General features: G+C 33.8%; 1 protein-coding gene across 3 annotated transcripts in view; it reads right to left on the bottom strand.

The window, feature by feature from the left end:
• LRRC49 (leucine rich repeat containing 49) overlaps window positions 1-21,060 on the bottom strand; it is a 128,623-nt gene that overhangs the window by 82,730 nt on the left and 24,833 nt on the right. For 2 of the 3 annotated variants that reach the window (XM_068536917.1, XM_068536926.1), the window contains exons 7-8: window positions 18,613-18,756; window positions 2,375-2,436 (exon numbers count right to left, since the gene is read on the bottom strand). In XM_068536917.1, coding sequence (XP_068393018.1) covers window positions 2,375-2,436; window positions 18,613-18,756 — 206 coding nt within the window. Of the gene's footprint in view, window positions 1-2,374; window positions 2,437-2,544; window positions 2,645-18,612; window positions 18,757-21,060 lie in introns of those variants that run through there. The other variant, XM_068536935.1, reaches the window with a different exon arrangement.

Raw genomic sequence — 21,060 nt, 5'->3', positions numbered from 1 at the left:
TGAATAATGAAATGAACATGTCTGAAGAATGAATTAGATATAACCAATTCTCTTGATTAGCCACAGAGTATTTCTCTCAGGGTCATCATTATAAAATGTACTTTGGCAGGTCCCTCCAGCATTCCGTGAGCTGGAGGAAGACCTGAGGCTAGTATAGGGGTAGGGGAGCCGGAGGGCAAGCATCTCACTGCAGGTGCCCAGAGGGTGGACCTAGTGAGTCCACTCTGAGCCTTCTGCGTCTACTTTGTCCAGGTTGTGCCCTTACCTGGAATGTCCAAGTACCCTTCACTTTACTAAGGGTAAAGTGAGCTTTAGAGCTCAGCCCAGGGACCATCTCCTTCTAGGAAGGCTTCCTTTACTTCCCTTCCCCACAGTGATTTACATTTTCTAGTATCTCTGCGTATTACCACGAATAAGTTTAACTCACTGTATTATAATTACCTATTCGTGTCTCTGTCTTCCTCACGCTCTGAGGGATATTTTGACCAGAGGCACTGGTTCTATTCAGATACATAGACGTGGATATGTGTCATTCATTCTCTAAATATATCTTGCATGCCTACTAGTAGAACTAAATGAACTGTTCTAGTATCTGCAGGAAAACATACAAAAATGGTTCTGTCCACAAAGGCCATGGTCAACCTACCATTAAATATAGGTACCTATTTATCCCAAGTTGAAGCTCTCTGAATGCAGTAGGGTGCCATCACATTTTGGAACTTTCTGAATTTCCACCAGGTAATGGACCTGCAAGAAGTCCATTTATGGACCATTTATGCAAATGGACCTCTAAGAATCCAACAACTTGGTCAAAACCAAAAAGCCCTACTATGTAACAGTCAATACATTTTTGTCTCCCCAAAATGGATATACTGTTGGATATTTTCATTTGCTGGATGATATTTGAGAGTTATCCAGAGAAAGTCCTAAAAGGTACTTTTACCTTTACACTGCTATTTCTACTCTTCTTATATGTTATTCCTGGGTCACTGAACTATAAAATTAGGCAACTGTATCATGCCAGGACTATAGCAGGACACTCGGGACATGAGGATACCATAATTATCACTACAGATCATCTACTTTCCCAGCTATCTGAGATATTTGTGCCTTAAGTAAAGCTCACGGAAATGTTTTCAAGGCTTGCACTCTCCAATTTCTCCTCCCAGATCCAATATATTCTCTATACCATCTCCCGGGCCATAGGCATCAACAGGAACAGAGCAGAAAATGTACTTGACCTCAGAAGCAGATCACCTGGAAGCACTAGAGGAGGGTAAAGGGCTAAGCCTATGTAGAAACACAAAGAAAGCAATCAGTAAGAAAATGAAAGCCCTGGAACAGCCTTCAACCTAAATTGAAGAGAATATTAAAAGTTTTTCAGAAAACTTTAGAAGAGTAATAAGAGAATAATTATGGGTATTTCCTTTGAGACAACGCCTATATGCAAAATTCACCATCCAGACTTAATCTCTACCTTTTAGAGATATAGTACAGGGATGTGGGGTTAACACAGGAAAAAGATGCAAACAGAAAATGTGCAAAAGCTCAACTGGTTTTTAATAATCAGAAACATAGACCTAGAGCTCAGGAAAAGATGTGCTCTCAACACTTTTATACTTAGTTCTGACCCTCCTATAAAAGTTAGGTTCAGAGAACAGTCTTGAAGTGAAACTAAAGAACTGAAGGGCAAGGGGGAAGGAGGAGAAGGAGAGAATTAGGGAAGAGTAGCTACTCCTTCTGCATTGAAAAGTCTGACTGCCCGTCCTCAGCTCCAGTTCTGAAATCTTCCACGTTGACACTGAATGATGTATCGTCACAATAGAAAGGATGATATGCTTCAAATCTTCAGAAAACAAAACGTATACATTTATATATTCTAATATACAGTCTTCTAGCTGCATTAGTTCTCTAAGTAGGGACACCAAGTTAGAAGCTATGGCCTAATATGCAAGTGGCTTAGTGAAAAATATAGCCTGCTATGCCAAAATTGCTTAGTAGCTACACAGATTGTAGATGATAATTTATGAAAGAAATTCTAATTCAACTGACTAGTGCAGTTAAGCGTCAAACAAAGGACGGCAAAATATATGTTGAAATTTCCACGTACGTGTTTTACAAAGGAACAGCTCTAAAGTAAAATTATAAAAAACACATGTTACACTAATTTCATCATTTTAGCATCAGAGTCACTGATATACACAAGAGCTTTGTTTTTCCACAAAGAACTTGGTCACAGACAGCCCTATTATTTTCCAACTTAAAATCTTACATGCCAATAGATTACTCCAAGGTATTTACAATCTTAATTTAAAGCACTAGAACCCACACAATCAAGTTATTAATAAATGACAAGTTGGGAGTTTCCACTTACGTAGATATATTGTTGAAGCTGAGAAACAGACGTTGGAGGCAGGGCAAAGTATCCACATCTCTCTAGAAGGAAACAGAAAGTAAAAATTTACCAGCTGACAGAAGAAAAATATTAAAAAATGGTTCCTTGCTCAGCTGTTGAAATATATAGTCATTTCTATTTACTGCAACCTTGCTAGACCACTGATTCCTACTGGAGATTGAGCTCCATTCTTCTCCACTGCAGATTAAATGGGAGGGTTTCAGTACATCCGCAGAACAAGCTGCACCACTCACAAGGTAACAAGCACTGAAGAGAACAGAGGGAGATGTTGCTGCTAGCCTCTTCAAGCATGCTTTTGGGAAAGGAGCCAAAATGCTACTTCAGCTTTTCAACTGTAGCACAAATACAGTACGACGATCAAACATTTGTTAAACATCACTTCTAAAAAGAAGCTGCTCAAATGCCTTACATTTTAAATTTATGCAATCAGCTTTCCAAACAGTACTGAGAATTTCAAAGCTATTTACCTCACTATTCTCAAACCCACAGAAATATACCACTCAGTTACAAATGAACCAGTACACTGACAATTCCCCTGTAACACTGAAAGTAGATCATAATAAGTGACAACGGAGGGCATCGTTAAGGACAAATTCCAATCTAAGCAAGAATCAGAGACTCTTACAATTGGAAATCTATGCTGTTCTGTTTAGGTGCAGCACCCCTGAGCAAAACACTGCTGTTTAAACATAGTTACCTTTAGCAAATATTGAAATGTTTTGGTCCAAATGATTTTTTACTAATTTTACTAAGCGAAAAGACACAAACCTTCTGAAAAGTATGACATATTCTGGAATACCAGAATCTTGAGAGGAAGCTTAGTAATTTACCTAGATTATTCTCATGAGAAAAAGTAAACAGTTGAGGTTGTCGCAGGGGCAGCGTGGGAGAGGGGTGGAAAGGTGACCCAGGACACATTCTGTCATACATACAGAAGCCAAGAAAGGACAAGATTCCAGTTATCCTGACTTCCAATGCTCTGCTCTTTAAAATACTACACACAGTGCTACCTTCATATTAAATGTTTTTCATTTTTAAGGGCAATATTGTTTAAAACAATTCCTAGTTATATGAGATTGAATGATGCTAATAAAAGTATGTACATTTTAAATATTATTGGGACCAATATTTAAACCCAATCAAAACTTGTTTTACTGTTTGCATAAGTCATCATCTTCTTTCCTCCCTCCTTTTCTTCCTCCCTTTTAAAACTACCATTATTTCCAAGACCCAATAAAAATTTAGGCAATGCATTAAAATTACAGACAAGATCAGCTTTTCAAAAAACAGTTCATTTATTTATTTTTTAAAGCTTGTTATACCAAGAAAACATAAAGTGATAGAATTGTGGCAGAGCCACGTCTCACTGATTTTTGAGAGGACATAGGAGAAATGAATCTGGCTTAAGACATTCTCCCACATAGCTTCCCTCGTGTGCCATTCTTCAACCTTCTCTCAACCCCTTAGACCCTAATCCATGTAAAAGAAATACAACTACCAGTGATCAAAACACTGGCTATGTATACGATTCACTTGGCATTACCATTCTCAGGCCCACCCCTGAAAAGCCTGTTCCACAGATGTGAGTTAGTGATTTTGAGAGTTTTTCAACCATGGTCAAAGAATAAGTCTTCAGAAAACAGTAAGACAATCAAATTTGCCTCACTGGGTGACAGGCTCTATATATTGGCAAACTTCTTGAATCATCTCCACCAGCTACCTCTCTCTGATATTCCCAGAAATGAGAGTACAGTGGGGGAAGGGAGGAGAACTGGATTACCTCTTTTTGTTCCAGGGCCCTAATTTCCAAAGGAAAGGGTAGCTTGCTTCCTATCTGGTCTCTAGAAGTTTATAGTCACAGCCAGATTGAAAGCCTTCTCTGTTTGAGGAAGCCCTCTTCTCCTAAATTCTTCCTGGAACCTACGTGAGATATTTCTGGGCATAAACATTGTTTGCTGACATCTAACTGGTTGAAACTGAGAAGCAGTAGCCGGAATCTCCTTTGAATCAAGGCACCTTAAAAAAAAATACACTTGTCTCTTTGAGCCCCAGCCTACCACCTTCAAAGACTACAGACACACAGATACCTTTCAAAGACATAATTTTTTTGCTATTAAAATATAAACTCAAATTACATCAGGTATAAATTGTGAGAAAAGGGTTTTTAAGTTTATTTGATTACAGTGTTTTGTACTTATCTTCATTTAAGAAACAAAATTTTACCAGAAGTTTTTATCAAATTTTCAAAATTATTAACTCTCATTACCTGATAGAGCTATAAAAAATATTCACAAGTTGAAAAACTAAAAATCAGAATTCAACTACACATACCCCAAAACCATTTTAGTAGATAGCCTTTCCAGAACTTTAAAAAGCAAAATAATTACCCACAGTAATTTTTGTTGTTCCAAATTTCATTCCTATAAGAAAACTGTAACTTTAGTCTTTCTAGCAATTCTAAGGTATACTTTGTAATGAATTTCTAGCATTACAATAGACAAAAAGAAAACATCCTATTTATCGTATCAATTATCTATGCAGGAGTTATTTACAGAAAAAAAGATTGCTGAAAGCTACTAGAAGATGGTTGCTCTAATATGAGAGTAAACCAAAGATGTAGAAACATAAGATCCAGGAATTTGATTCACTATTGGAGGCAACAGAAATCCAAGGATGTCATCTCCATAGCAGGCCTAAGGGCAACCAGTCTACATCAGAGACAGGGGACAGAGGGCTCCAGAAGGGGTATCTTTGAAGAGAGAAAATGAAACAGATAGATTACTTGAGATCTTTGCCGATACAGAGAAGAATTTTAGAGTTCTCTTAGGGAGTTTGGACATTAATTAATGGTACTTAAATAGAACCTTCAATTAATGGGAGAAGTGAGATAGTTATTAATGCCAGAGAAAAGAAAAGTTTAACATAATGGTCCAATATTCACTTTGAAACGCTCATCTTGCTGTGCCAGACAATCCTAATCTATTATATCATAAATTCATCAATCTGAAGCCACTGCACTAAAGACCCACCTTAAACCAGACCCCCAAGAAATCTCAAAAATAAATATCTTGCCTTAGCCCTTAAAGACATGACTAAGACTGTGTCAGGGAAATGTGCTCTTCTTGCCAGTAAGTAATAATCTCAGTTTTTCTTTATCAGCAGGTTATTCTGGTGCCACTCTGGGGAAGCCAGCACTCAACAATCTGCTTATCAAAAAAATATATAATTATTTTGAAATAATGGGGAAAGGAGAAATAAGGGGCTAAAGATAATTTCAGAAAGCTAAATCCTCATCACTTTGAGAAAAAGTCAGCACATTTATTTCACTGTCAAGTGTCAAACACTACCAGAAATTCTTTTCTGGAGGTAACTGTTTCACGGGCAGTAAAACTATTGCAAAGAGGCAATAACATACCTAAAATAAGAAAAAGAAGATGAAATAAAATATTTACATATAGGGGAATATTTATAGCTCCTCTGTTAACCTTCTCTTAGTGTCAAATTTATTATATTTAACAAAACACAATTCCAGAATCACATTCAAAATATGTTTTAAAGTAAGACTCAAAACCATTTCATATATTAAAAAATACAATCCTGTAAAAATAGACTTTAAAAATTACTTACTACAAGATTATGAGAGGATTATAATTCTTTATTTTTCAAAAGAATAATGACCTGCCGTTTTAGAAACATGCTTGTCCTACTCAACTCAGACAGTTTTCCATATTCCTAAACTTCACAAAAGAACTAAATGATTCAGCAATCTGACTATGTGTAGAACATCTATTACTGGAGCTATTTTTAGAGCAGCCTCCTGCAGAGGAATAAGGAAGAAGAAGGGTGAAGAGATAGAGGCTTTGGCATGCATCAAGGAGCACAAAGATGACTATAATAAAATCATGGCTACTCTCATTTTGGTATCTATTCTGTTATATAAAAAAGTCAGAGTTAAAATATGTATGGGTAATTATTTTAATTTTGAGAAGTAAAAACAGGTTTATTAACAAAGCACTGAATAAGTTTGAAAAAAATCAAAGAAAAAAGTATTCTTTTCTATAAAAAGCTTTATAAAATTAATTCCAAAATAACTACTTGCTATAGCCATCACTTTGTAACACAGACACATGAGGAATAATATGTGTAAGCCGTCATATCAACAACTCATCATACTTTTATTTGCCATGAAAAATGTCCGTTATCTGCCTCTATTATCCAAAGGCATTAATATGTGTATCTACTTTTTATATTTATTTACTACTCATTACATGACAATAGATATGTCAATCTAGCTGCAAGCTACTCTTTCAGTCTGATTTTCTTCTATACACTGTTGTAATTCCCCCCAAATAAAAAGGAACTAAAAACCAGATTAATAAACACGCACTGATGCTCTGACTAAGAGATTTCCAGTCTTTATAATCTAAGAGAGCTAGATATAACAGCTATGAGGAAAAATAGAAAAAGTCTCAATTTCACAATCATAGGACTTTCCACATTTGAATTTGTAGTTCAAATTTACATCACATGCATGATCTAACAAGACTCCTCATAAAAAGGGTCCCCAGCATTCTCGCCCCCTGGCAAAACTCACTGGAAAGACACAAACTCAATTCAGACTTTATGGCATTTGGACAATCCCCAATGATCAAGTTATGGGAAAAAAATTACTGTGAGCAAGAGTAAGAATAAATTTTATGCAACAAATGTAGAATTACCAAAAACCTAAGAAAACATAATAACTTGATAAAGACTATGGAATATCTATGTCTAAAATTACTAGAGAAATAAAATGAATCAAAACATGAGGAAAAAAAAGATGCTATAAATAAAGGTATCTGGGCATTTAGTTTTTTAAAAATCCATGCAGAACTTCTAGAAGCAAAAAATTATTGTCATTATTAAAAACTCATGGATGGACTGAAAATCAGATTAGACAAAACTGAGGAGAAAGTTAGTGAACTGAAAGATAGCATTAAAGAAGTAAAAATCATGCAGAAATGTAGCAGAGAAAAATAAGAATGATGAAAATTTTAAGAAACAAAACTAGAACAAGAAGGTCCATACCATGTCTAGCAGGTGTGTAAGAAGTAGAAAAAGAGAAAGTGGGATAAGGCAATATTTGAAAATATAAAGGCTCAGAATGTTCCCATAATTAGTAAAAGAAATGAACCTGCAGATTCATAAAACACAAATATTAGGTATGCTAATAAAATTACCGTATTTAATCAAATCTAAGATACCATCTCACAATTATTTTATGTAACACCTGGTGAAAATAAACTTATGATTAACCAATAATAAAATATCACTTTGAATTTTTATTTCATTATTACTGAAAGAGCTCTTTTAGATTTATTTAACCATACATCATTCTTATTCACACATAAAATCTAAGCAAATTAAATTCATTAAATTAATGATCTCCCCAAATATCTCCATGTATTATAAAGCTAGAGTTATTAGACAGTATAGTCTTGGCATAATGGTAGACAAATAGATGTAACAGAATAGAAGGTTCAGAAAAAGACTCATTTGATTATAACTCAATTTTGAAAAAGAAACCAATTTAATTCAATGGGGAAAGCAAGGTCTTTTGAATAAAAGGCAATGGATCAAATAGACATCCCTATTTGGGAAAAATGAATCATGACCTCTACATCTCACACCATACACAAAATTTAATTAAAGGTGGATGACAGACATAAAATGAAGGTAAAACGATAAGCCTTCTGGAAAAAAACAGAGGAAAACATATTTACGATATTGGGGTAAGCAAAGACTTTCTAGACAAGACAAAAAATGCACTAATGATAAAAGAAAACAAATTGATAAATTGTATGTCACTAAAATTTAAAGCTTTTACATATCAAAAACATTGTTATGAAAGCAAAAAGGAAGCCATGAAGAAAATACATTCAATACCTATACGAAACAAAGGACTGAATCTAGAATAAAGATCCACCACATTCAAGGATAAAAAGAGAACCCATTTTTTTAAAATGGGCAAAAGACTTGAACTGATACTTCACAAAGGGATATGCCAGGATGGCCAATAAGTAATTGGAGAGATGCTCAATATCATTAGTCACTAAGTAACTGCAAATTAAAGCTACAATGAAAATCATAGTATCACTAAACTTATAAAGACTGTCAATGTCAAATGTTGGCAAGGATGTAGAGCAATTAGAATTCTCACTTATTGCTGGTGGGAGTGTAAAATGGTATAATCACTTTATACAACTGTCTAGCAGTTTCTAATAAATTTAGACACCCACCTACCTCATGGCTCAGTAATGATATGCCTACATATTTATGTAAGAGAAATAAGAGTATATGTCCAACAAAGTAAATACATAAATAAAAGACCACAAGAATATTCATAGCAGCTTTATTTGTAAGAGCCAAAAATTGGAAATACCGAAGATGCTTTTGAGCAGAAGAATGAAAATGCAAACTGTATTTACACAATAAATACAACTCAACAAGTAAAAAGAACTACTGATACACACAGCAAAATGGAGGAATATCGAAACATTATGTTTAGTACACAAAAGTGTACACACTTTATATTTATATATATATATATATATATTTAAAATAAAAATTTCAAAAACAAGCAAAATTAATCCATGGGGATAAAAGTCAGGAAACCTCTGGGGCAGGGAAAGGCATTGATTGGAAAGGGGCAAAACGAACTTTCTGGAGTGATAGAAATGTTTTCTCTCTTAACCTGGGTGGTAGGCAAATGAAAGTACACTTATATAAAAAAAATTATTTTTTTAACTGTACAGTTTTGTGCATTTTACTGTATCTAATTATACTTTAATAAAGTATGGAGGGAAAGTTTTCATATTTAGAGTTCAACTTCTGAATCCCTATTTACCTAATAATGTCCATGCTTTTCACACAATATTGTCTTCTATGCCATCAAGAACATTGGTGATGCAATATATCCTAAAGTGTGCTCTATTATCGTCTACAGGATCTTCTTCCAAGCTGCTGACAACCATTCTTATGTTTTGATATTGTTAAGGTAAAGAAACACTAGTGCTATGGTCTGAATGTTTGTGTCTCCTCCAAATTCACATGTTGAAATACTAACCACCAAGAATGGTGGTATTAGGAGGTACAACCTTTGTGAGGTGCTGAAGTCATGAGGGTGGAGCCCTCATGAATAGGATTAGTGCCTTATAAAAGAGACCCCACAGAGAGCTCTAGCCTCTTCCATCATGTGAGGACACAGAGAGAAAGTGACAGCTATGGACCAGGAAGAGAGCTCTCACCAGAATGTAACCATGCTGGCCCCTTGATCTTGGATTTTCTAGACTCCAGAACCGTGAGAAATAAATTTGTGTTGCTTATAAGCTACCCAGTCTGGGCTATCTTGTTATAGCAGCCCAAATGGACTAAGACACAAGCATTAATTATCCATACAGCTTCCTGTTGCTTTGAAATTTCTTTCACCTATTCCAAGGAGTTTGCTCAATTTCTCTTGCCTTCAGTTATATTGCTTGGCATGTGATAAGCAACTTCTCTGAACCTATCTCAGTAGCAAAATGTAACACAGCTTTGTCAAACGTGGTTATCTTCCTGTTAAAGTATTTGATTGTTAATTAGCAAAAAATGTGGAATTGCAGTCATTCCTCCAATGTATGTTTCACTAATATTAAATTTAGGTCTTTGCTGTTCTATTTCCATGCCTTTTTGAATAGAGTAATATTTCATTTCACTTCCTAACCTTTTAAAATACATTTTGAAGAGTAATTAAACTCAACACATGTAATACCAACAACTGAAATGACAATAATATAAACAGTTATAACCAAATTCACATATATATAGCAGTGAAATTGCTGTAGCCTGTCCAATAGTGATTTTAAGATGCCATATGTAGATTGTAAGACATATTCAGATTTGAGAGTTGTTGACATACAGAAAAATGCATGTCTCAAATTGGTCAAATATGGTAGTTCCACATCTAAACACATCATAGTGAGTCTGAAGGACTTCAAAAAGAAATCTTATAATCTTAAAATAGAGGAAGAAAAAGAATGCCTACAAAAAATGATAGTAGACAGTTTAATTACAATAATAAAAAGCCAAAGACAATGGAATATGAGCTTCAAACATCTGGGAGAAAAACAACAACAACAAAAACACCAAACAATTTGGTTTGATTCAACCAAATCAAACAGTCATGAGTAAAAATGAAATAAACAAATTATTAGACAAACAAACTGAGAGAGCTTACTACCACCAGAGCCACAGGAACTTTATCTAAATTATGTATTTGGGGAGGAGTAGTGAACCCAAACAAGCAGGTGGATGAATCCAAATAAGCATTGACTGAAAACATAGGAATTAAAATATCTAAATTGGGTAGTAAAAAAATAAAAAGGAAATACTAGACAACAAAAGCATGCCACATGGGAGGACTTTACTGGATTAAATGATTCTAAGGTCCTTATTTGAGAAGAGGGTAGGGATGTGTATTAACACTATAATTTAAGACAAGTGTGTATTTTAAAATGGTAAGACTAACCATTAAAGTGAAGAAGAATAGAGAAAATTCCATCAACTCGAAATAAGACACAAGAAAAAAAAACAGCACAGGAAAAGCAGGACAAATAGAAAGCGTGAAATAACATCAAAGTGATAAATGTAAATATATCAGTAATCACAATTAGTAACAGATGAAAGTCTCTGGTCAGAAGACAGATCCTCAGATTGTAAATTTAAAAAGGAGTGTGCATTCTTTATAAGAAAAAGGCTGAAAGTTAAAGAACACTTAATATGATTCACTGAGAAGAATTCAACAACACTACTGTTAATATTCCTGCCAAAAGTACATAACATGAATCTAATCATTAGGAAACAATTAGACAAGTCCAAACTGAGTAACATTCTACAAAATAAACTGATATTCTTCAAAAATGTCAATGTCAGGAAATACAAAGAAAGACTCAGGTACCATCCCAGATTAAAGATGACTAGGGAGACATAAAAACTGAATGCAATGTATGATCTTGGATTTTCTTTTGCTATAAAGGACACTACTGAGATAATTGGGAAAATCTGAATGGGAACTATAGATTAGATATTAGTATCAGATCAATGTTAATTTCTTGATTTTGATAATTATAATATGGTTATGTAAAAGAATTCCTTGATTTTAGGAAATACACACTAAAGTATATGAAAATAAAGAAGCATTATGTCTACAACTTTTAAATGGTTCAGAAAAAAATATATATTTTTTATACATATATATTTATATGTATAAAATATATACATAGAGAGAGAGATTGGTAGCTATAAAGAGAAGGGAAGAAAGAGAATGATCAAGAGAGAGGATAAAGCAAATGTACTAAAATGTTATCATTTAAGGACTCTGAGTAAAGGGTACTTTGAATTCTTTATACTATTGGTGCAGCAGTTTCTGAAATTATGTCAAAATTTTAAATTTTAAAAAGGTTAAGGGGTCAAAAACATATACCAGGAAAGAAACAACCAAAAGAAAGCTGATATTAACATTAGACTAAATAAATGTCAAGGCAAGAAGTATTGTTAGCTTCATGATATATACTACATACTTAGAACAGTGCTTGGCATGTAGCCTATGCTGATAAAATACTTACAAAATGAAGGAGTTAGTAATAAAGGCAGTTAATACATAATTATAAAAGAAACAACTTACCAGGAAGATACATCAATTTAAATCTTGTAAGCACCTAGAAACACAGCTTTCAATACTGACCACATACTAGGCAAATATACTGAAAGTAAGTATTGACTATAAATAGTAACTGCACACTGGGCAATAAAGCAAACCTTAACAAACCAATTACATATAATCAACATTCATTGGCCACAATGCAATTAAATTAGAGAAGAATGACAAAAAAAATAGTAATAAATCCACACATATCAAAAAGTTTAAATACACTTTTAAATATGCACTTGGATCAAAGAAGAAATAATGGAACTTAGAAAATATTTAGAACTAAATAATAATAAAAATGCTAAATTTCAAAACTTCTTTGAAGAAGCTGAAGTGGCAGTTAGAGGGAAATTTATAGCCTTATATGCTTACATCAAAAAATAAAAAAGACTGAAAACCAATGTATCAAATACCTAACACAAAACTTTAGAGAGAAAAATTTTTAAATAGAGGAAATAAGAAAGATAAGAACAAAAGTCAATAAAATAATATTTTTAAAAGCTGTAAGAGGGGTTCAAGAAAGCTAAAAGCTGGTTCTTTGAAACTACTAGTAAGATAAACAAACCTCTGACAATACTGATCAAGAAAAAAGAAAGTATAAATAAGCATTAGTAGAAGTGACAAGAGGAACAAGACTATATAGATAGAGCAGCCAAAAAATAAAATAAAAAAAGAATTTAGATGAAAGGAAACTACAACGTATCAAAACTGATGTCCACTATTATACTGAGTCAACAGTTTAAAACTATGCAGACTATTTTACAAGAAAAATTCTACCAAAATATTCAAGGAACAGACCATCTTTATCTCATATAAGCTGACATTTATACCAAATAGGAAATCAAAATAGGGAATCACAGAATATTAAAATAGGAAGCACTCTTCAACTTATTTTATGAGGCTAGTATGACCCTGATAGCAGAAAAGAACAATAAAAGGAAATTACAGGCCAATATCATTTATTATCATAGTTGTGAATCAAATATTAGCAAACAAAAAAGGAATGTGATGATATATAGCCCATAATATATATAACAACCCAAAATGCTAGAATGACTTATCATAACAAAAATCTTGTAATATAATTTTCAAAATTAAGATTAAAGAAGAATCCGTATGACAATCTAAGGATTGTAGAAAAATTATTTAATAAAATCCAACAACCATTCATAATATAAACTCTAAGCAAACTAAAAATAGAGGATAATTTCTTCAGACTGATAAATGGCATTTAGCAAACATAGACAGTGATGCATTTCCTTTAAAATCAGGAATAAGGCAAGGAGGACCACTTTTGTTTCTTTATTCAACTTTGTACTAGAGGTTAAGTCAAACTTCAGTCTAGCTCAGTCAAATAAGTAGAAACAAAATATATAATGATTAAAGAAAAACTATCATTGTTCGAAAAAAATTATAATTGTCTAACCAGAAAATCTAAGATAATCTACAGACACATTATTAGAATTGTTAAGTGTCTGAGTAAGGTTTCTGGATTTAAGGTCAATGAACCAAAATCAACTGTGGTTCCATATACTAGTAACAGTAAGAAATCTATTTCTGACCAAAAAAATTTACAATGACAACAAAAAAGTATAAGATATATGGAAGATATCTAACAAAAACAAATAATGATCTATGGAGAAAAGCATAAAAATCATCAAATGAGACATATGAATTGAGAAATGTGCTCTAGTCATACTATGCCATTCATATTAATATACCATGTTCACATTATGATATTGAGCCTGCAATGTCATAAAAACATCAGCTGTCTTCAATTTAAAAGATAGTCCAATCAAACAGACCAGTAGGGTTATTCGTGAAACTTAACATGCTATTTTTAGAGTGTATACAGAAAAAGAAAAGACCAAGATAATTTTTTTTAAAAGGAAGGAAGGCTGGGAAAGGAAGGAAAGGGAAAGGAAGATTGGGGACCTCATTCTACTAGCTCTTAGAACATAATAGAAAGTTATAGTTATTATGACAGTGTTATATTGGAACATGGATAGAGACCAAATAAACAGACCAGAGAGGCCAGGCACAGACCCATGCATGTGTGGATATTTAATTTGCTAAAGGAAGATACTGCCAAGGGGAGAGGGAAGAACAAAAAGAATTCACTTTTCAATAAAACGTGCTGGGACAATTGGTAATCCATGAGAAAAAAAAAAAATGAAATTGGATTTCAACTGCACATCACAAGCAGAAGTCAATTCCAAATAGATGAAACACCTCTATGTGAAGAATAACTTTAAAACTCTTGTTAGACAACACAGAAAAATATCTTTATGTCCTCAGCCCATAAGAAAGGATTTTTCAAACAAAAAGAAGAAACAATAAAGGAAACTATTGATGATTTTTACTTCTGTTTCTCAAAAGACAGCAGAAACAAAAGAAATACTACAGATCAATATGAAAGAGAAAAAAAAATGTTATTACAATGGGCAAAGGATAAGGCTATTTGCAGAAGAGGCAATCTCAATATCAAAACTGAAAAAAAGATGAAAGGCATTCAATCTCACTGGAAATTAAAATTAAAATCTCAATATAATATATACAATTTCATAGTTACAAGACTGGCAGAAATGAAAATGTCTGACAACATCAAGTGTCACTAAGGTTGTGAGGTTAAAGGAACCCTCGGGTAATGCTGATGGGAATGTAATTTGGTACAACCACTTTGAGAAAAACGTGGTGCTAGCTGATAAAATTAAATGATGTGCATAGTCCTGGCACCCAGCAATGCTTCTCCCAAGTATCCACCACTGAGCATTATTTTTCAAATGCAGGTTGCAACCAATTTTTCATTTGTCAAGAAATCAATTCAGTAGATTGAGACTAACTTTTTTTTGAGTCCAACATTTTTTAATGAGATAGAATAGACTAGGATATACCAGAATGGATTGCAGTAAGGGTAGGTATAGTCATGAAATGCTTGTTTCCATTATTTATAATGTACTCATATAAATATGTATTTAATTACTGGGTTTCAATGTAAATTTTATTTATTACTGTAGATTATGGCTAAAAAATGTCTGAAAGCCACTGTCCTGGAGAAATTGTTATAATTATGCACAAAAAGACATGTACAAAAATGTTATTTCTTCTTAACGACAAAAAATTAGAAATAATATTAATGTCCATAAAGAGAAGAATAAATATTTAGTTACAATCACACAGTGGGATACTATATAACAATGGAAATTAGTGAACTGGAGCTACAGGTATCAACATAGATAAATCTCAAAGCATAATAAAAGTAACTTACAGAAGATATGTACAGTTTGATGATATCATTTACAGAACACTTAAAAGCATGCAAAACAATTACTTCATTGTTTAGGGGTATATATATGGGATGGTTTAGGGATATATACAGGAAAAGGAAAAAGACACGCATAGGAATAAACACCAAATTCATAACTGTGGTTACCTCTGCAAAGGAGGCAGGGAATGTGTTGGAGGAGGGATACATAGTAGGCCTCAACTATATTTAAAAGGTTTTTACTTATTAAGTTCATTGGTGGACATACAAATGTTTGTAATATTATTTCCTATTCTTTGGGAATGTCTGAAAGGTTTCATACTTTTTTAAAAGGGAAAGATACCATATAAACTTAAAAGACATTTGGTTAGAAATTTATAAAATTTCCAAGAAAAAGATCAGTGAATTTAATACAATAAACAATGACTTTTCTATGTTGAAAATACCAGTGAAGAAGGTTTCTGATAAGATGGTAAAGTAGGTAATGCCTTTGTTTCATCTCCTTCCCAAGATTCAATGGGTGAAACAAACAAACAAAAAATACACAAAATGAGTGAATCCATGGAAATGATAAAAACAAGAGAGCTATTAATAGATCAACATTTTTGATGAATTTCAGGAAGGTGGAAAGCAGATAGGATCTTATTGGAGATAACCCTGAACAGAGAAAACTGCGGCTCAGAACTGGCAGGAGAGATGCTGCGCTGCAAATGCAGCAATTCCTTCCAGAAGAACGCGACCTTCCACGCTCAGAGTCAGTACATACAAAGAACAGGCGTGGACTATGGGTAACTGTGGCTAATCAAGTAGATGTGTTATTAAACATCTGTCTACTCAACAGCTATTCCTGGAACACCAACCAACCCACCCCACCCCCAGCCCACTCCCACCCCTGCCATGCACACACGCAACCAGGTACAGAGCAGCTGGCTGAAGAAAACCTCAGCTAGAGCCTCAGGATCTGTTCTCCAACAAAACAGTATCAAGGAAGGATGGACAGCATGGGTATTTTATCTATGGAGATGGTTAATAACTGCTACAGTAGAACCAGAGGGGGAAAAGGAATGGCAATTTCAGCTGGCGCAAAAGTTACTGAAGTCCTTCTTACCCGCACCCACACACATACACAAAGTAGTTTTTCTTATTTTGGCAGTTACAGAGTGAGGCTCCCTATTCCCTTCCACTCACGCTAAAGGGAAGTCAGCCAGTGTGTGGGATTCAACAACTTACACAGATCTAGTGATCATTCCAGGGAGAGATTTTATGGTTAAAAAGACCTATTCAGCTGCACAGGAGAGCCAGACACTCCTTAACATAGTCCTTCATTTAAGGATTACCAGCTATTGAGGAAAATCAAAACCACAAGAGAAAAAAAAGCAAAAAGAATAAGTATGATAACTGACCCTGGAAAAAAGAAGAGACAATTAAAAAAAAAAACCAAAAAGAAGAATCCTCAGATTTAAAAGTCTCTTGGCTCTTTTAGGAAAAGGATGCTTCAAAAAAGAAATAGAGTTGGAAAAGTTTCTGATTTTTTCTTACACGTATATTCACAATATCCAATCAATTAATATGCATGATACTTATTATCATGATAATTATACCATATGCATAATACTTAATAAATCTTTTTCACTTTTAGAAATTAAGACAATTTCCTTTTCCATAAGATGTTTACTGCTGCCTAATCTATAACAGTAATGATTAGACATAATACTCAATGGGAAATTGGGTAAGCAATTTCCTGGATGTGTATTATACATTTTCCAAATGAAAGACAAAACATAGACAGGAATACGCTAAGGCCAATAGATTTCTGTACTCCACTCTACCAAAGCTTTTTGGATTCTTACCATACCCAATGTCCCTAGGACAGATTAAGTCCAGTCTGAACAGTTCTAGAGACAGCAATGTAACAGATTAATATGGGTGCCTTTTAAAATAAACAAGCCATTTCCAATATTTAAATCCAGTCTGGGGGAAGAGCTGGCAGAATTTAGAGGTTCTGGGATAACTCCATGTCTTAGAGAAGGTTCTGAAATTATCCCAACCTCCTAGAAGATATGAGCATTACTTGGCTCAGACTTTCTGGGAAAATTTCAAAATGAAACCAATCTGTAAAATGAGGCCTAGAGATAAGGCATCATCTGTCTCCCAGCTTTTTCCAGTGTACCACTTACAGTACATTTAACTATTTACTAAGGAACTCAATGTCTTGAAAAAGTTAATCAGATTTTACCTTTAAAAGTGCTTAAACGATACCCAAAGAAAACCTAATGTAGTTTTTCTATTGCATGTAAACAAAGGAAACTTGTTAAAAGAACAAATGTTTTTATAAATCCTCAGATGTCTTCTTGGCCTGCATCATGTCATACAGCTGAAAGTCGTATTTCTAGAGCTCTTCATATATGCACAAGTTCAAAATACCTGAGCATCAAGCTGTTATTTAGTTGCTAAACTTGAATAAAACTATAAATCTAACGAAGTTCATCCTCAGAGTTTCAGAGTAGCCTTTCTATATAGTTTTGTCCCCACAATGCCAACTCTTCTTCCTGCTCACATGCCAGCTTTCTACAATATTTATATCTTTTTTCAGAACCAGCAAGCCAAAAAGGACTCTAGCGATGATCTAGCCCAATGTCCTCATTTTAGAGAAAAGTAAACTGAGGCTTACAGAGTTAAAGTGATTTACCCAAGGTCACACAGATAATGAGAGCTGAAGCAGACCTGCACTTGGCCTCTCATGTCCTATGTAACAATGCTCTTTCCACCATACCAAGCTGCCTTTGAAAAACTGCAAATAATATGATATTTATGCATGTCTTCAAAGCCCTCAACCACTCCTCTCTGTGCCTTTTTCCTCTCGGTGCAATAAGTTATCAACTTTCAGTCAACAATAACTTTCTTTCTTATTAATTGTTTTCCTATAACAACACAGGAAAGGATTCAGTATTCATTTACCACTAGTTGATTCATTTACTGATAACACTTGTGCTCCTAATTTTACATTTATCTTTTAGAATGGAAAACACCACAACATTTCCCAAATCAAAATATTATAAAGCTTAACAATTATATCCGCAATTTAAATTCAGAAAAAAACTAAATTACTTTAGATTCTTACTTTGCAGAAAGCAATGCTATAACATTTATTTCATTCCCTTAAAAGAAAAGCCAGAAATCACATATTGATTCCATTTTAATACTCACCACAAAAGTGATTTGATTGTGTCGCAGGTTAAGCTCAGTTAGTGAATCCAGCCCATTAAGATTATCAACATGACTTAAAAGGTTCCTAGCAAGATTTAAAACTCTCAAATCACACAAATGATTGACATTTTCAATTTTGGTAATCTGTTAAAAAATGAGGAAGGGATGATTAGCAGGCATAAATCTCAGATATGCATGTTATAAAAATAAAAGACACAGTCATTGAATTCAGTGACAAGTTTATATGAAGACATTTCAAAATCTACTTCCAGTTTCCTCTGTTGTAGATATTATGAAGTTACTTAACTTGTGAAAATTAACTAACAGAACATATTTTATAATTTGACCATGGTAAGTATATTTTATCAAATAATAAGTCCATTGCTTGGGCATCTCTAAGTGTCCAACACTGTGCCAGGTCCCATGAAGGTGAAGAGAAATATACTAGCTGTCAAATAGAAACTGTGAGCCCAAGGCATAAGCTCACAATGTTTTGATCAAACAAGACTACCTTCTGAGAGAAAAGGCAAGGAAAAGGAATGATACCAAGTTCCCCTTGTTAATTCTCCACTTATACTGCAGGATCCTGAGAGCAATCAAGAGTCTGAATGGAAAAGATTCAAGGAACTAGGATCCCCAGTAGAGGGTGAGGATGGATATTCTTTAGTAGTGAAACTGCTTAAGAGAGGAGACAGATAATATTTAGGCAGGGTACAATATGGTGGACTTGAATTATGGAATATACACATGCACATAAGCACTGAACTGCAGCGGAGGAATTTGAGTTGCACAAGTAAGGATAAGTTAAAGGGTATAGCCCATGAAATGATGAGAGCTCAACATGATTTTCAGCCCCACTACTGTAATACAGCAAGCGTAGCACAACGGGATGTGTTTCTACGTGACCCAGAAATAGGGCTTCTTGCAGAGGGCTTCAACCTTTTAATGTAATGTACTTAAGTAACAATGAGTTATACACAACACTTTTCTTCTGAACATTAAAACAAATTTCACAATCACTGAAGATTAATTTTCTCATCTGTATTGCCATCACAATATTATTTGAAATTTTCTATTTAACACTTCAAAGCAGATATTGGCTAAAATAGCCTGTTTTTAAGATTTATAATCCAGTTTTCTATGATATTGTTTGGACCTTCTCTTATATTCGAGAAATACCGTCTAGATTTCATCTACATTCAAGAGGAGAAACCTAAGTATATTTATCGCAAATTCAATAATATATAAAGATAATATATGACCATGCTTTAAAATTTGTCCTGAGATTTTTGGTGTAACTAATGTAAAATGAAAATAAAATCTGTAAAAGAAGAAACAAGGTTATCAGTATTTGCAGATTACAGAGCTGTACAGTAAGACATAGACAAAAACATTTCAAAACTAAATAGGTGATAGAATTTAAAATGTATAGAATCAGCAAAAAGTAAAATAGATACTGTAGAAAATCAATAATAACAGCATAAGCTTGAGAAATTCTGCTAAAATACTAAAAAAATAGAGATAGGTATATGGAAAAGCAATATGTAAATATATACATAAATTTATACATATACATAAAACTTTTCTGAACTCAAGAAAGATAAATATACAGAATGAAGGGGTACATAGCCTGTATATGGTGTCTTCTCCCTTCTGCTAATAATCCTGGGACATTTCTTTTAGAAAACTACCTTTTTCCAATTCTATTTGGTCCTGGTGGGACATATAATTAGAATGCCTACATATTAGTTTGGTCACTCTGAAAAGAAACGTTGTTAACTCTTATATATATCAATCCGTAATTTTAAAAAAGTCACTGGGGATATTGTTCAGCTTCTTGGTTTGCTATCAGACAGGTCAGAATTGTGTGCAACATCTCTGATGGAATAGTCTGTTACTTGTTGCAGCCATGGACAAAGTCACAGGCATAGAGCAAATGACAGAAATTTCAGAAAAAAGGTGGTGTAGGGTGAGAGCAGAGTTCTTGATCAGTTAATAAATTTCACAGCCAGAAGAAGAGATGATAGGAATGTTCAAAAGCCTAATCCTGGGTCACACTGATAAGAGAGAGTCTCAAGGTAGACAGCAGAGCTTTATAGTACGTCTAGGAAAGCTGGATACTCCAGTCTTATGTATGTGTATACTAGTAACCCAGACTGCTCTATCTGGATAAAGACAACCTTCTTACTCAGCAATAGGAAAGACATCTGCTTTCAGGCAAGCAACCACAGAAAGAGCCAGCTCTCCCTGAAGGAAAAGATGTCACTGAAAGAACAGATTCTTTTTGAAGCACATTTGTGTCCATGTTAAAGCAAGCGTTTACCAAGAGAACATTTTCTGGTAGACAAAAAAAAATCGAGGTCATAAACTGAGAGTCAACCTCTCATATTCCTCTGTATTCTTTACTACTCACATATAATCAATTTTTAAATCTTAATGTTTTTACTT

Source organism: Eschrichtius robustus, chromosome 1 (assembly GCF_028021215.1).
Source record: "Eschrichtius robustus isolate mEscRob2 chromosome 1, mEscRob2.pri, whole genome shotgun sequence".
Lineage (NCBI taxonomy): Eukaryota > Metazoa > Chordata > Mammalia > Artiodactyla > Eschrichtiidae > Eschrichtius > Eschrichtius robustus.
Note: the sequence above shows the minus strand (reverse complement) of the source record. Positions and strands in the feature narration are given on the sequence as shown.